The sequence below is a fragment of the Natrix helvetica genome (assembly GCF_964273705.1).
Source record: "Natrix helvetica genome assembly, chromosome: 2".
NCBI lineage: Eukaryota > Metazoa > Chordata > Lepidosauria > Squamata > Natricidae > Natrix > Natrix helvetica.
Window position 1 is genome coordinate 223,345,640 of NC_138552.1, and position 18,175 is coordinate 223,363,814.

General features: G+C 35.7%; 1 protein-coding gene across 12 annotated transcripts in view; it reads right to left on the reverse strand.

The window, feature by feature from the left end:
* Positions 1-18,175, reverse strand: part of CEP170 (centrosomal protein 170) — a 99,460-nt gene that overhangs the window by 16,408 nt on the left and 64,877 nt on the right. For 8 of the 12 annotated variants that reach the window (XM_081944052.1, XM_081944048.1, XM_081944045.1 and 5 more), the window contains exons 10-13: positions 13,398-13,547; positions 6,917-7,043; positions 4,789-6,624; positions 2,072-2,122 (exon numbers count right to left, since the gene is read on the reverse strand). In XM_081944052.1, the coding sequence (XP_081800178.1) occupies positions 2,072-2,122; positions 4,789-6,624; positions 6,917-7,043; positions 13,398-13,547 (2,164 nt within the window). The remainder of the gene's footprint in view (positions 1-2,071; positions 2,123-4,788; positions 6,625-6,916; positions 7,044-13,397; positions 13,548-18,175) is intronic. The other 4 variants (XM_081944047.1, XM_081944054.1, XM_081944053.1 and 1 more) reach the window with 2 other exon arrangements.

Sequence of the window (18,175 nt, forward strand, 5' to 3'; positions counted from 1 at the left end):
AAAATGTGAAAAAGAGTACTCTGTGTACAATGTTGAGTTAATAAGACAGAATATTAATATTAGTCTAAAATAATAAGACAATACAGTGAATCTGTATGGGGTTTTTTGCAAATCATGCCAATTTCAAAAAATGTGTAACTGCATATTTGACAACACATAGAAATATAAGTACTATTAATGGGATGATTTAGAGAAGAAAAACTATAATTTGTGTCATTTGAAATCCAATTAAAAAAATACTAGGAGCTATTGACTAATTATTTTAAGGGCACTTTTTGATTTCAGGGAGTTGTGAGGAAAACAGAGGTAGGAATATTGGGTTTGTTCACCACCTTGCTTATATATAAAAATGGTGGGAAATAATAACAACAATAAAGGTTGCTGTTATTTTTCTAAGAACAGTGGCAGATTTAACAAAGAAAATGTTCATTTCCACATAGACATTGAGAACCACTAAAATGATTTCTCCTTTTTAAAGCATGTAAGAAGGCTTATGATAATATAGCCTCAATTCTTAGTGATATAACAATACAGTGGTACCTTGGTACTCATTGTTAATTGGTTCCGGGAGGTGCAATGAATACCAAAAATGATGAGTACCAAGCATATTTTGCCCATAAGGAATAATGTAGTGAGTCACAAAGCAGCCAACAATGACAAATTCTAGCCTGTGCATTGAGTACCAAACAAATGATGAGTACTGGGATAAAATTTTCACTTTAAAATGCATTGGGTACCAAATTTGATAGTTTCAAAGCAGTTGAGTACCAAGGCACCACTGTATTTCCAAAAAATAAAAAAGATAAAAAACCACCAAGAGAATTTCAATTATCTTTGCTGTCAAGCATGGTTTTGATCAATTGAGTGAAAACTGTTAAAGTCAATGACAATTGCAGGTGTTCTAGACCAGGTGAGAGAGAGTTGATTGAAAGAGTGAAGGAGGTTTTAGTGTGCTGGGGTTTTATTGTTGACACTGTTCCTGGGAAACAGGATTCCGTTGGGGGCAGGGGGGAACCCCAATACCAAGGGGGCAAGTGTATATGAAAAAATTACCAGGAAAGAAGGAATCTGTGCCTCCCTCTGGATAAAGTCCTGAATTAGTCTTTACCTGCAATAAAGTTTTTACCTTTCTTAAAGTCATATAATCACCAAGTGCCTAAATTTTATAGAATCATAAGGCTGGAAGGACCTTGAGGGTCTTCTAGTCCAACCACCTGTCCAAAGCAGGAATCCTTATACCATCCTAGACAAATGATTATCCAATCTTTACTTCAAAGCTTCCTGCAATGGAGCACCCACAATTCTGGGAAGCAAGCTAATTAATTATTTTGTCAGGAAATTCCTCCTTATTTCCAGGCTTGTCCTCTGACAAACCTTCACCCATTGCTCCTTGTCTTGCTCTCAGGTGCCATGGAGAATAAAGTGATCTGATCTTGTTTGGTTTTTCAGCCAAACAGCAATGTTCACATCAAACAAATTATTTACTAAAGTCATAAAGCCAGAAAAAAATGAAATTGTGGGACATTGAAAAGTGGGTGTCTTGTCTGTGCAGACTGGTTAAATGCAGAGATGACTCTTTTAGAAACTTAAAGGGTTTTCTTTTGCTGATGGTTTAAATAATGGCCATAACTGTGACTTGTAAATGAAGACAGAAAATCCTAGAATGAGTTTAGAGTATAGGTTATTGTCCTATTTAAAGAATGGAAAGCCAGATATGACTATCATACTTTCTTTCAAATTTACCATGATAATTCTAACAGGCTTGATTTAATATCAAATTCTCAACATTCCTTTTTTTTTACATTTAATAACCAGATAAAAAAAATAATTCTACCAACTGTAAACACGAAGTCATGGACAGAAATAAGAGTTCAATCATCTTGGGTTAAGTATATCTTTGAACTCAAAATTCTTCTATACCTTCAAATTGCTTATTCAAAATAAAATTCCAATTAGTTTTTTAAAAATACATATTTAAAATTAGTTCTATAACTCAGCATTGTACAACATGAGCATTTAGAGAAAAAAATAGGGGTGAAAATTTTGAAATACATGATGTCCAGTACTCTACCACTGTAAGTTTCAACAGCAGGATCTGGGTCTGGAAGAAGATGATATATCTCTGTGTACAAAAATGTGTTATCATGTTATTGACACATACGGATTTAATACATTTGTCTTAAAGGTAATAACTAAGTTAATTCCACCACTTAAAAAAAGATGTGGAAATAATAGGAGCACTACTCACACATTTTAACTCACTAAATTATTTCTCGTATTCAATTCAATTTGAAAATCCAAGTATCCATCAACATTGCAGGGAGGAGACTCACAAATGAATGTTTAATAACAAATTATTTGGAATAATAACAAAAGTTAAAAAGTGGTACTGCCTATGTATAATTAAGATAAAACTTACTCATACTTACCAAGTTTTGGGAGACAGTAGTGCATTGTATATGATTGTGTGACAAGTACTAAACTTTTCAGAGGATAATTTTCTTTTGAATTATATACCTAGTGCATGGAATTTGACAATTGGAGGACATAAATGACCAAAGGTGCTTTTCCAAAATTGAATTGAACTGAAGAAGCTTTGTGGATGAGAAGTAAAACATTTTCAAAGAAAAAACAAGAAAGTCCAGTTGCCTTTTGGAAAAAGCACCTTTGGGACAACCATGACCCAATTGAGAATCTCCATAAACAGGCTGATTTGAGTTTAAGGGTAAGAAAAGAAGGCAGCGGCTTTTCATGATAAACTGTTCCTATTGTCTCCTTTAAAATGATGTAAGTCAATCATTTTGCTACTGTATTTCAGTAACATAATTTTAGGATGGTGATGGACTGCAAATAGATTGATGGAAGCCACAGGCAACGCACTGTGAATGCTCAGCCTTATTTTAGAGTGGCGTAAATTTTCTGATGCTTCTGCTATTAACCCCATCATGGATTATAGCCGTGACTTGTCGTGGCGAAGGGGCTTGCGTAGCTCAATGAAGCTATGAGCTATGCTGTGCAGGGCCATCCAAGATGGACAGGTCATAGCAGAGAGCTCTGACAAAATATGATCTACTGGAAATGGCAACCCACTTCAGGATCTTTGCCATGAAAACCCCGTGGACATTACCAAAAGGCACTGCCTGGAGGAACGTTGTCCATGGGGTTGCAATGGGTCAGACACAACTTCACAACTAACAACAATCTGCTATTAAGATCAAATGAAAGTCCTAAAGAAATGAAAACTGATTTATAAATAACCCCGGTGGATTAACTGAAAGGATGCTTGAAATACAGTTTATCAGGCTTAGAAGTATGTAATAAGACTTCCATTCTGTAGTCAGATTTTAAATATGCCTATGCATGCACAGCAACTTTCTCTTCAAGTTATCACAGCTAAAACTGTCACATGATCAGAAGTGGTATTCTGCCAGTTCGGACTGGTTTGACCAAACTGGTAGCAGAAATTGCAGGTGCCCCCCACCCCCCGGATCTATGGCATCCCATGTAGGCTCTTTTTTAGCCAAAAGCGCATGCATGGAAGGCTGAGCACATGCACGGAGGTGGCATTTGTGAACTGGTAGGGAAGGTAAGTGAATACCACCCCTGCACATGATGCCCCATGATTTCATAAACCTTTCAAAGTCGCAGTTGGTATATTCTGAATAGATAGTACGACCTTAAAAACATTAATGCCAATGATATCCCTGTAGTAGTTTTTCACATTCTACCCAGAATGTTGATAATTAAGCAAGCTTTATAATTATCATACAGCACAAGAGTATTTTGCAAGTATGATTGTTTCCATTTATGGTATCAGTCACATGAAAATTACATGTCTTTGATGCAGACTCCATTGACTACCAGTAGTTGTATGGAACTGAGTAATTGAGCAGGCCACATACCATGCTATTATGTAAAACACTGCAACACAAAATTAGGTCACTGCAGTTTAGGTTCAACATGAATGAACCGTAAATGGCAGGACTGGGAAGCAAATCTACAATCCGGAATCCTTTAATCTTTTTTCAAGCCCTCCAGTATTGTAGTGAAAAAGCATACAGGCAGTCCTCAACTTACAATTCATTTGGCGACCATTCAAAGTTACAAATTTCCTGAAAAAAGTGACTTATGACCAGTGATGAAATTCATTTTTTTTTTTTTTGTGGCTTGGTGGGCTTGGCAGGGGAAGGATACTGCAAAATCTCCATTCCCATCCCACTGGGCCCAGCCAGAGGTGATATTTGCTGATTCTCTGAACTATTCAAAATTTCCACTACCGGTTCTCCAGAACCTCTCAGAACCTGCTGAATTTTACCCCTACTTATGACCATTTTCCCACACTTATGACCATTGCAGCATCCTCATGGTCATGTGACAAAAATTTGGATGCTTGGCAACTGGTTCAAATTTATGATGTTTGCAATGTCCCAAGATCATGTAATCCCCTTTTGCTATTTTCTGATAAGCAAACCCAGTTTCACTTAACAACCAGGTTATCAATATAACACCTGCAATGATTCACTTAAACAACTAAAGTCATAAAATGGGGCAAAACTCATTTAAATGTATCACTTAGCAACATACATTTTGGCCTCAATTGTGGTTGTAAGTTGAGGACTACCTGTTCTTGGCTGTGTTTTGTGTCCGTGTACCCTAATGCTTTTTGTTTAATTTGACTTAGTATTTTGCACGAGAACAAGCACCAATTTTAATAGCCACATGATCAAAGGAAAATGGAAAGTGCTGAAAAATGAAATTATTAGAGATAAGATGGAAACTGTCTCATACCTGATGGAGAGTTATGGGCTGAAGAAAGAGATTTGGATTTGGAATCTGATAGGCGAGAAATGCTGTTAGCTCTAATTCTAGGAGAAACTTTAGTACTGTCTGCTGGTGGTGTTAGTCGAATGCCACTTCTAATTATTGTGTCTGAAGTACGAGATGTAGAGCTTCTAGTCACTGTTGCTTCCGAGTCACTTCGTGCCGATAAAGAACCAAGTCTATTTCTCCGTGGCTGGGCAAGCAGGTCAATTCTTGAAATATTTCTCCTTCCTGATGGAGGCTTAGATGTAGAACTTGTAGTCGATACCTCAGAAGCAACTGATGCCTTATCTGCATCTGCAAGTTCACTATCTGACACTTCACCAAGCCGTGCTCTCCGTAACAGCGAAGTCCTTGTAGGGCGAGGCCTTGGAAGAGTGGTTGACTTACTGACTTGCCCAGTTGATGGTGAAGACGATTTCAACTTAGCTAATTTAATTCCTTCTGTTTTGGAATGCAAATGTTCATCTGCTGAGGTAAAAGGAGTTCTTCCATGTGATTTGCCAGAACATGTTTCCTGGTCAGAAGATAAAATATCAGAAATAGCAGAATGAGGTACACTGGAAGTTTGATCATCATCTGTTAAATCTACTGAGGGCTGCCTTATTCTTCCACTACTCTGTGCAATCTTGCGTGCATCACCCCTTGAACTAGCTTCTGAGGAGCGGCCTTTTGTTTTCTTCTCCATTTTGTCACTGGCGTTTGAACAAGATGACTTTAAAATATCTTTTGAGGGAGAACTAGTTGAACATCGATCTTTATAGAGGGTAGTAAAGCTTTTACGTTTCTGAGTAGTTTTCCTTTCACTGTCTCCGGTAACTAAACTAATTGTACTAGCAGTATCCACATCTGATTCAGGTGAAATGGAATTGTCTCGATTATAGCTGGGAGTGTCAGGTCCTTCATCTGTTTTATTTTCTTCACGCAGTTTTGCCTCAAGAAAAGCCATTACAGCTTCCGTATCTTTTAAAATAAGAGTTGTATCTAGACTAGGATCTGTTTCCACTGAATCACTTTTCTCGTTTGCTCTGTTGGTGGATGTTAAAGAAATTGATGGAGTAGTTCCTTGTTTATTAATATGAGGAATTAATTCTATGGGTATATTTGCACTTGGTTTATCTATAGTAAAACTGCCTTGCCTTACTAATGGCTTTGAGGTTTCTTTCTTATCTCCACCAAGTCCTTTAGTTGGTTGCAATTTGGCTTCCTCGGCTTTCCTTCTTTTCCCTTCACTTTGCGCCACTTTAACTTCTGTTTTACCTGCACCACGCCCCAATGCCTTTTCTCTCATATCCAATTTATGGGAAACAAAAGATTCCTCTTTCCCTTTTTCAACCTGGCTTGCAGTTCTTGCAGAAGATAATTTAGCTGGGACCCAATGTGTCAGCTCATTTTGTTCTTGCTGAATTTTAGCTAAAGATTGCTTTACCATAGATGTTTCTTTGCCATTTTCATTTTTATCCTTTTCAGAAGAGAGGCAACTACTGGAGTGAAAAACCGTCTTATCTGTTTTAGGAGAAAGGCCATTTATTGTCCTGCTCACTTTAGTCAGGCTTTTATCAGTGGCGTGTCCTATTTCTTTTTGAGAATGGGTTGGGGTTTCTTTCTCTTGAGGTTCTGTGTCCTGTTTTTCACCTATCTCTGATCTGAGATGGGCTGTAACTTTTGTTTTTTGTCCTTCGATTACAGCAATTTCCTCCTTTGGCAACTGAGGGAGTGTCCGCCTCTTTCGATCTAGGCTAGTTAAAGAGGTAATTGAGCCAGAGCTTCTAATTGACAGGCCAGATTCATTGATGTCAGTGTCTAAAATCAAATAAAATGGAAACAAAAGTTAAGCAGGAATTCTAAAATTTAACACATGTGACAAGATTAGAAAATTAAAGCATCTTTTCTTGTCACACACACTATTCAGATTTAAAAATTGAAATGTAATGCAATTTATGAGATGGAGTATAAAAATATAATATTTTCATAAGAGTTGTGGAAAAGTGAGTCACTGAAAAGAATGAAACACCTTAATCAAACCCAAAATGTGACTAAACAAGAGAATTGATTGATGTAGCATAAAAAGAGCTATGGGTATTAGATGTGGTACCATTTTCTAGATGAACAAGAGCAGATGACTCCATCCGTACTTCATTTTCTTCATGTTTTGTGTGATTAGCAGCCAGACTAGCCCACTGTGATACCCAGCGCTTGCTTCCAGATGTGCCAGTGCTTTCCTAATATGGGATTTTAAAGAAGATCAGTTACACACCCAATAAAACTGAACAATCTAATCAAAAATTTCCTATGATAAATATTTACAGGATCAGGTCTTATGCACGTTAAAGGAAGCTGAAGAAAATTAAGATATACAAGAAGTTATAATTGTTTAAAAATTCACACAGTAAGAGTATCTTCATAATCTTACCTAGGAATTACAGAATAACTCAAACTGGAAAGTTTGCTGAGAATGAGGTAGTGTACAAATGCCGACAATAAATGCATAAATAAAGAAAATCATACACCAGCGCCAGTTTAATATAGTGTTTTAAAATCAGTGTATTCATTTTTTTAAAAGATCATCTTAACTGTTGGTATATTATCATCTTGGTTAAAGATCTGAGAGTCTTTCAATAGATTCAGACCAACTGTTCTTTGCAAACACCGATTTTGGAAAATCACTTTTACCCACATATCAGAGTAAATTGGGGAGTGGGGGGGGAGAACCAATAACCCAGAAGCCATGATATGTATAACAATCTACATTTGGCATACTTGAAATCAGGCTGAATATTCTTTCTCTCTTCTGAATATTCTTTCTCTCTTCTGCTTTCAATTTCCATTGACAGAATAGTTCCTATTTCTCAAGAGTTTTCTGGAATGTTGGATGACCCACTATTTAAACTGTGCCCAATCCACAGACCATGGACAGTTTGTAATGCAGCCCCACAAGATTTTATAAAAACATATTTAAAAAATAAACAAAACCAGTTATTTATATACATTATATTATATACTTTATATGTGGCCTATTCCTCTTCATTCAATTCCTCTTCACTCAATGTGGCCAGGCAAACCAAAAGGTTGACACACCTGGTTTAAACAGTGACTGCAAGCCAGGATTACAAACAAGATTCAATAATGGTTTCAAATGCTTGAAAAATGACTAATTTACAGTAGCAGTCAGTACTTTATTGCTAATCAACTTAATCACCTAAGAAGAAACCTAGATGAATAATTTGGTATGAACTATTTCTAAATAATGGCAAAGGTACTAATATAAATTATCACACTCATCATCACATAAGATATTGTTGTACATTCCAATATGCACCATTAACACAGAACACAAATTTGTTATGGAGTTTTAAAAGCGTTGACCAACCTTCTGTATTTTATCCAGAAACAAACAGCCAGACAGTGCAAATGCTTTAAAGAACAAGTGTAATGTGATCTCTTTGTACTCTTCTTGACTCTAACCTGACTGCTATTACAGCAATTTAATTTTCAGACCGTAGCATTTTAGTATTGTTAAGGTTTCAATTTTCATCCACCAGAGTATTAAAACCCCTTTCTGAAAGGGAAGCAAATATTTAATATTCCTTTCAAATGTTTAAATAGCTGCCCATCACACAGAAAATGATTTTGGGCACTAACAAAACCAAAATCCAAAACTACAAAACCAAAATACATAAAATGGCTAATCAGCAGTGAACAAATATGGGCTCAGCTATTGTCCTCATCCTGACATCCAGGAAATAGTAGTACTCGCTTGAAGCTGAAAAGAATTCATGGTTGTTAAATATGAGGGATCCCTCAAAAAAAAAAAAACCTCATTCTCCTGAAAGCATTATATTTAAATCTTTGAGAGATCAGTAGCAGAAAATTGCTTCTTTAAGCTTTCGAAGGCCTGAATACTGTCTAGCCACATCCAAGTTGATTTTTCCTCTAGCTAATTCTATTAATCCATCTGGCTACTTCAGCTGTCACAGCCCACTTTTGTAATCTGATGCCACCTTGGTCCTTGTTATATCAGCCAAGTATGTTTCTCGGCTATAAGCAAATTGTGAGGATCTTTATTATTTTAGACTGATCTGATATTATGGAGTCACAAGATCAGGTTTTTTTTTACAAGATTAAGATATTTAACTCTGTAGGCATGATAAATAATATGGCCCTAAGAATGGTAATTAAATTTCTCATTATGTTTATATTTCCTTCAGATTAATCTCCCTTTCTCTATAATGCTTTGCCAATACCAAATCTTTTACTATCTCAGGTTCCATAGAGACCTTGCCCACATCAATGGAATACTTAAAATACACACACGTACTGTTCATCCCAGCATCAGAAAATTCTTACCATATTATCTAACTCAAAGATTGGCTATAACTCCTGATGTAGCAACCAACCCTTTTTTCTGACAGCTCCTTCCCTATGTTCAACAGGCAGAGCTTAAATCCCTCACCCAACTGATTCTGATACTCATCCAAGAGTATCACTCTTGCATCACCTTCCAAAGGAACAGCATCAAAAGAGAGCTGACCTCATTCCAAGAGTCAGCCAACAGGTAATTACCAAGCATTTCCTGAAAAGAACCACAGATTGATGTGAGTTGATAGGCAATGAATCCACCACTTTAGGACATTCAGCCCAACTGAAGAAGCAGCAAGAAGTGGATGTAAAGTCTCAGAATATTTTGCCTCATCCATTCTTCTGACCTTTTCTGTTGCATCTCTTGCTTTCTTCTTCTAGAATAAATTGTCCCGGCAGGTATAAAATTCAAGGGTTTTATTGTATTTTGAAGGATATCAATCTTCATTATATCAGTTAATGACACAGATAGAATGTTACCATTTGGATTTTTCTCTTTGGGACAGTACACCAAATGGGATCAGAATAACAATGTTGGAAGGGACCTTGGAGGTCTTCTAGTCCAACACCCTGCTCAAGCAGGAAACTCTATGCAGTACCATTTCAGACAATTGGTTGTCCAATCTCTTCTTAAAAACCTCTACTGTTGGAGCACCTACAACTTCTGGAGGCAAGTTATTCCACTGATTAATTGTGTTAACTGTGAGGAAACTTCTCCTTAGTTCTAGGTTGCTTCTCTCCTTGATTAGTTTCAATCCATTGCTTCTTGTCCTGCCTTCAGGTGCTTTGGTCACAGTCACAGAGCCAAATTTCAAAAAAGCCAGAGAGATGTGAAATAAGTACTTAACGTAACTTGGATAACAAAGACAGCAAAAGTGTGCAGCTCTGCAGTGATCCAAGTCTGAAGTTGGGCTGATTATAAGGTTGTTATATATCACATAGCACCTGTTAACAACTCCTTAAAAGAGTACCATCTTTCTCTGGGTCCACATAGATGCTATCTTCCACTCCCAGAAAAACAGTCATTGGATTTTTAAGATGGTGTCAACAGTGGTTCATGTATACTGAAGTATGCTCTGAATCATATTTTCTTCTGAATCTGGATATCAGCAGAATATGAACTCTATTAAAAGTTTAAGAAAGATTTATATTTCCTCTACTCAGCACATCAAGCTCCTTCCTTGTACTGATCATGCCAGAACATGGAATATGTTACAATTAATAGGTATGCAGTGTCACCTGATTATTCTTCTGAGAAATGTTTACAATTAACAAAATGCTACCACATGAACTGCCTGAAGAAATTAGATTCTTAAGGAATGCCATATTACAAATTTGGAATGGATACAAACCCAGGCTATATTCCAATATACTTTTATGGTCCTAAGCCCAATAAGCGTTTTATAGAAAAATAAAATAGCAGGCAAAGAAAAATGGTTAAAATATAAAGATTTGTTAATATTGGAAAAAGTAGCACTTAAAATGAAATCAAGAGAACCATGCACAATTAAGAGAAAGATCTAAAAAGTTACCACAAATAGAATATGATAAAACAGAATTTGAAAATGAATTATGCTCAGATGATGAACATGTGATTGCTAAAACATATAAACTTTTGTTTAGATTTGAAACAAAAGTTCTATATTATATTGCATTTCCTTCAAATGATCAGACTGGCACAAACCATGAAGGTCTAAAAATCTATTTTCTTAATTTTGACAAAGCCTTTCAGTTTGGCCTTCTAATTTTTTTTTTAATTTCCTCTGAAATAATATCACCAAATTGAATGGAATTATTCTATGTCAAACAATGAAAGAATTGTGAAGTAAGCTATGAGTGTAAAATTATTCTTAGTTCCTATGACCACTTAATCAATTCTTTTTTACTCTATTGTTCTCAAGACAAAATAAAAATAAAGGTGGAAAATTAAATTACAAAATAAGAATAAAAATGTACATTCCAACCAATTTCTCTGAAAAGTTAATGTTAAGTAAATGTTAATGCTGCTTTTGCTGCATTCCTAAAATATTCAGGAAAAACATACGGAAAGTCAACAATTTCTTGTTACTTACACCATATGTCAATTTCAGAAATGCAGGAGTTTTAACTCCCCAAAAGCTTAGAACCCATGATTCTATACATTAGATTCTTCTTGTTCACTTCAAGATTTGTTTTGGGGCCAAAAAACTTGTTGATGACATTCATTTTAAAGGACATATGGAATATGTATATATGGGTTGCTATGGATATGTTATAGAGTCACTTACTACAGATTCTAAAGGATATTAACATTCTTTCAATACTCACTAATAAAAGCTCAAAATACGTTCTGCATATTATAAATACAAAATATTTATAACGATATGATACTGAACTAATAGTTCAGTAAAACGCATTATCTCTAATGGTCAAATGAAAAACTATGGATAGATGCAGAGGCTTCTAGCCCTTCTCAGTTACAAAAATAAATTATGAAATGTGGGAAAATTGATAACATTGATAATATGTTGGGTTAAATAATAAACTAAAACATTAAAAAATAAACTAAGAAACATTAAAAATCTGATAATGAAAAATTAATACTTAAACTGAAAGTAAACACACAAATCATTATAAATTGTTTGCAAAGCTCAACTCACATTTGAGGGAGACTATTCTTGAGTAGCAATCACAATGTAGATGGATGCAGTTTGGCATCTGATGTATTCTTGTCAGGGCTACACAAATTATACTATTCCCAACCAATTGCTAGCTTACTAACATGGCAATTTGATATTTGTCATAAAAATTGCCTATTTTAATGCTATTTAAACAGTCAATAGATTTTTCAGATAAACATGTAAATCTAGACACAGATTTTATCATTCTCTAAAACTCAAACTAGACCAAATATAAGGTCTATAGAAAATAGGCTTTCTTTAATAATTTAATTATGATGGTTTAGAAGCCCAAGCTATCATATTTATTTCCAGTTCAAAAATTTCATTCCAAATTATGAATGTGGGGGATGTTTATTAGAATAGTAGCATTAACCCTGAAGATTGATTTGAAAAAACCAGCAGTGATTGGCTGGCTTATGTATACGAAATTGCTTTAAGAATAGCCTAGACTTCTAGTTTGGAAAGGTTGATAGGAATTTTCCTATCATGAGAACCTAGCATGAGAACCAACTTATAGGGCAGTGTTAGGATGGGATACATAACATCTGTGAATAAAAATGAATTAATGAAAACCACCACCATTTTCCAAGCTTCCTCTCCCTTTAATGAACTTATTGTAAATTTAAGCTACTTTAAATCAGTATCTATTACTGACTTTTATCTATATTTTACCTTTTTATTATTATTTATAATAATATCTTTAACAGGAGGATAAAAACAAATATACTATAGAGTTTATCATAAAATTTATCATATTGAAATATTGAATATGAAGATTAAGAGCATCAAGATTAGATTCTGAAAGATAAACATGAGACTGAAGTTTGGGTAAGAAAGGAAATATAAGCAAAGTAAAAACAAGCGTGCAAAAGAACATATATATATATACCAATATGTTTGAGAATAACACATAAGGGTTATTCATTTATAATGTTAATTATGAAAAATGTAACTGTTTATTGTAGATGTTAATGTAACAAGCCATCTTAAGCTTTGGATATGTTTCTTTCATCATATTCCTTTAAAACAGATGAATACAGACATCTGTTGATGTGTGGTTTAGATATGCATGTGTGCATAATTTTGGATGTGAAAAATTATCAAGAAGTTTTAGTATAATGCTATAGAACGTTTGAAATTTCTTTCAAAAATATGACACACTTTCCATCTGGAAACAGCAATTTTTTTTTCATCTCTGCTTTGTTTCTGCAGATATTTTTTTGACTTGCAAATTTTCCAAATAACTATAAGCAAACAATAAAAGGGATGGTGATATTTCTACAACAAAGCTAGTATTTAGGTTATTTCAGTTTCCTAAAATCCTGTATGTCGGTGCTTTGGTATATATGCAGATAGCAGCAGAACAAAAGCAAGTGTGAGGATAGCTTTTTAAGTACTAGGAGATTATACATAAGCTCTAATAAAGAATAAAGAAGTATTACTATTATATAATCATAAAGTATTTAATAGCTCTTACTAGCTACTTAACACTGACTCTAAAAAGGTCCTCTCATTTAATGGAAAGAAAAAGAAGACCCATCAAAATTTGATTTCTACCTCTGTATCAAGAAATCCAGTTGTACTCAGTAGTCTTTTTTCTTCAAGCACTATTGTAGCAGAATTAATAGCCCAATCTTTTACTAAATCTTTCTGGCTTTCGTTGATAACAGGCCTATTATAATCCTGGCTGTCATCCACTCCAAAAACCTGAAAACAAAACAAATCATCATACATTAACTGAAAGCCTCCTTTGTAGTATTCAATGGGAATGCATGGGTACTACTACCAATAAAAAGTGAGTGCTTATAAGGCTTTTTTTTTTTAAAAAAAACCCAATTTCATAGTTAATTGTGACACAAAATCTTTTGAAATGATTTACTATTTAAAGTAGAACCGATGTGTTCTAATTCTAGAGATTCAAAATAATTGTTAATATTTCTTTTGAATGAAATCAAAATATGATATTAAGGAGCCTTCCTTTAATAATAGAAGACTTTCCTGCCTCTGCTGCAATTTCCAGAATACTTCCCAAATCTAGTGAAACGGATTAGAGAAGTCCTGGAAACATTATTTTTAGGTTTTGTGAGGGCATGTTGCAGAAAGATGCAGAAATTGTTTCTAGTGACAGAAACATACCATTGGATTGCACCCATAAATCAGTCTCACCTGAATATATGAATGATGTAATTTTAAACAAAATAAGAATTACTGAAATATTTAAATTTAAGTAATCCTTTTGTGCCTCATGTACTGAAGCTTTTGCTTTGTGTGTAATATATATCATGTGCTTATTACTGTATGGATTAAATGATATATTCTGTTATGAAAGAAATGGATCCATAATTAAAAACTAGATACATTTTTGTTCTTGCTCCTTTAACACCTGGGTAAATGTATGTATGCTTGGCATAAATGTATCAAGTCCAAGCAACCCGGTGTGTATTTTTGCAAGAACAATGATACCAGTGAAGATTTGTAAAAACGGCAATTAGTGCTACTGCTCCAAAAGATATTTTTATGTGGCACTGAAATTATCTGGCAAGAATCTGAAAAGATCTGAAAAGTATCTTCGTCTATCCACGGATTTAAAAAGTACCAGATTTTAAAATTTCATGCAAATTTAAATATATACTGATTTTAAGAAAAGAAGCATGTATCTTTAGAAAAACTCTAAACAATATATGATATTTAAACACTTATTGTAATAGCACCCTTTTCATTCTGTTTTTGTTTTTAAAAAAAGTCATGGTGTTTGATATCTTTTGTTGGTGTGTTTGTTATGCGAACCATCTGTTAAAATCTGAAAGCTGTGACTTTATACAAGCTTTCACCTTGGATAAAATCCTCTACATGAGGAGATGCCATACAGTTGATGAAAAGTGTATGTTATCATACATTTATACTAAAGTAGTGCCACAATGCTGCTCTTTTTATCTGTCATCCCGAGGAAGAACTTAAACCACCTTGAGCATTATTAGAATCCTTTTTTTAAACTTAAGTCTGTTTTAGTGGAGATCAGCTTAAAATTCTCCACAATTAATATGTGCAAATTGCACCAACTGCTTACTCCAACCTGTTAAATCCCCTCTATTCCACAGCATGTTTATAAATATTTGTTTTGCCACACAAGGCACAGATATTCTTCTTAAATGCTGTGCCATAGTCCATCACATTGTATTAATTCCAAACACTCAGGGGATTCAGAATCAAAGGGAAGTATAAAAATTATTTGACATAGCATGGAGAGCCATAATTCAAAATGTTAAAAAAAGATAAGGAAATACTGTTTCTGAGCATTCTTAAAATACTAATTTGGATCTCATGCTCAACATGAAAAGTGTGGATTTTTCATGTATACATACAGGTAGTCCTCGAGTTACAACAGTTTGTTTAGTGACTTTTCAAAATTACAACATCACTTGAAAAAAGTGACTTATGACCGTTTCTCACACTTACTACCACTACAGCATCCCCATGGTCACATGATGAAAATTCAGACTCTTGGCGACTGATTCATATTTATGATGGTTGCAGTGTCTCGGGGTCATGTGATCACCCACGGTGACCTTCTGACAAGCAGAAGCAGAAAGAAATGGGTCCATAATTACATAAAAACTAGATATATTTCTGTTCTTGCTCCTTTCACACCTGGGTAAAATATATGTATGCTTACAATACAATAGTAGAGTTGGAAGGGACCTTGGTGGTCTTCTAGTCCAACCCCCTGCCTAGGCAGGAAACCCTATACTGTTTCAGACAGATGGCTATTCAACATCATCTTAAAGACTTCCAGTGTTGGGGCATTCACAACTTCTGGAGGCAAGTTGTTCCACTGATTAATTATTTTAACTGTCAGGAAGTTTCTCCTCAGTTCTAAGTTGCTTCTCTCCTTGATTAGTTTCCACCCATTGCTTCTTGTTCTACCCTCAGGTGCCTTGGAGAATAGTTTGACTCCCTCTTCTTTGTGACAACCCCTGAGATATTGGAACACTGCTTGACATAAATGTATTGAGTCCAAGCAACCCAATGTGTAAACTTTGCAATAACAATGGCATCAGTGATGATTTGGGAAGCCTGATTCACTTAACAACCATGTTACTAATTTAACAAGTGCAATGATTCACTTAACAACTGTGCCAAGAAAAATGGTAAAATGGGACAAAACTCACTTAATAAATGTCTCACTTAGCAACAGAAATTTTGAGTTCAATTGTGGTCATAAGTTGAGGACTACCTGTATAGTAAAGTCTTTTTATTTGCCAATAAAGTGCCATTGCATTTACATACAGTATGTCAGTGATGGCTAACCTTTTATGGATTGCATGCCAAAAGCAGGGGGAGGGGAGGAGGTTCGTGTATGGGCATGCCACACCCATAATGCTATGTGCGTGACCCAGTGTCATGTGTGTGCCACCAGCGCGATACCCCCTGCTTTTTGCACACTTTTTCCGCTGTCCCCAGGCTCCAGAGGCTTTCTAGGAGCCTGGGGAGGGCAAAAACAACCTCCCCTGCCTCCCCCTTCTGGAGGCCCACTGGAGGCTTCAGGGAAGTTCCTGAAGCCTCTGGAGGGCGAAAAACGGCCGTATGAGCAACCCAGAGGTTTGGGAACGGTGACTTCCGGTTGGTCCGTAGGGCCGTTTTTTGCCCTCTAGAGCAGTGGTTTTCAACCTGTGGGTTGGGAACCCTTTCACAGGAGTCGCCTAAGACCATCAGAAAACTCATATTTTCTAATAATTTTATGGTTGGGGGGTCACCACAACATGAGGAACTGTATTAAAGGATCGTGGCATTAGGAAGGTTGAGACCCACTGCTCTAGAGCCTTCGGGAGGCTTCCCTGAAGCTTCCGGAGCACGAAAAACAGCCCTACGGACAAACCGGAAGTCACCATTCCCGAACTTCCGGTTTGTGCATTGGGTGGTTTTTCGCCCTCTGGGAGCTTCAGGGAAGCTTCCTGAAGGCTCCAGAGGACCAAAAACAGCACTATGGGCAAACAGCAAGTCACTTCCAGGTTGCCTGCAGGCCGTTTTTCACCTTCAGGAGGCTTCCCTGAAGCCTCTAGAGTGCAAAAAATGGCCCTATGGAGAATTCGGAAGTTAGTTCCGGGTTGCCCATAGGGCCATTTTCAGGGAAAATGGGAAAACTTCAGGGAAACCTCCGGAGGGCAAAAAATGGCTGAAAAAGAAGGCCAAAGTCAGCTGGCCAGCACACGCATGCGCGCTGGAGCTGATAGGGCAACGCCTGACATGCCCTAACAAATGGCTCCATGTGTCAGCTGTGGCACACGTGTCATAGGTTCACCATCATGGGTATATGTTCTGGTATCATATGGAAAATATCTCTGTATGCTACATGAAATTTGGGGATCCTGGAGATAGAGATTTTGTGAAGAAAAAAATGGCAATATATTTCTCCACATATTACATACATTTTCTAGAACTTATGCAAACATTATAAATATATTTCCTAATCAGAAATGAAGTTACATCACTATCTATAGCAGTTTTGAGTTCTATCTTTGTTTATTTGAGACCTTCAAAAGAACTAGAACTTTATCATTTATATTAAAAAAATACTCCCCAAGGTCAAGTTTGGCTCTTTCTTAACAGTATGGAAATGGTATGACATAATCTGGGATTTTTTTTAATGTTTAATTTTTCTTGCTAATACACACTATGGCCCAGCTTTCTCATTTAAGTAGCAAGAAAGTCTGATTGTGTTTATTTTTCTGAGCATAAGAAAATTTTGTTAACAAAGTATCTTTGATGTAAAGCCATTCCATTGCACAAGATAAGCATGCAAACATTATACTGTTACTGAAGTTTAAAATTAATAGAAAACCAATGATATGGTTTAGATTAAAAGAGGGACAATTTAATAACGTAATAGCATATTATTCCTTCCCGAAGGAAGCTGCCTCACTTCAGCATTAAGCTTTCCTTTTTAGGACTGGATTTTGGTAAGTTGCTGTTTATCTGAGTATACGAAACTGTTATTTTCCCATTCTTAATATTTGTGAGTTCTTTTTTTACTTCTTTTTTGTTCTGATAATTACCCGAGAATAGTCAAGATGGAAAAAAGGGCTTCTTCCTAGATTTTCAACAATTTCTCATTACTACGAAGTATAATGCTAAGTCAGATCTGAGATACCTATAATCTACAATTGACAACTGCAGCTGAAATGCATCCTGGGGATCTCTCCAATAACTAACTCCAATAACTAGTCCTCAGGTTACGCTGGCAATTGGGATCAGGATTGCTGGTGTTAAGTGATGTGGTCATGAAGTGTAATGTCAAGTGATTGCATTGCTTAGCAACAACAACAGTACCAGTTGCC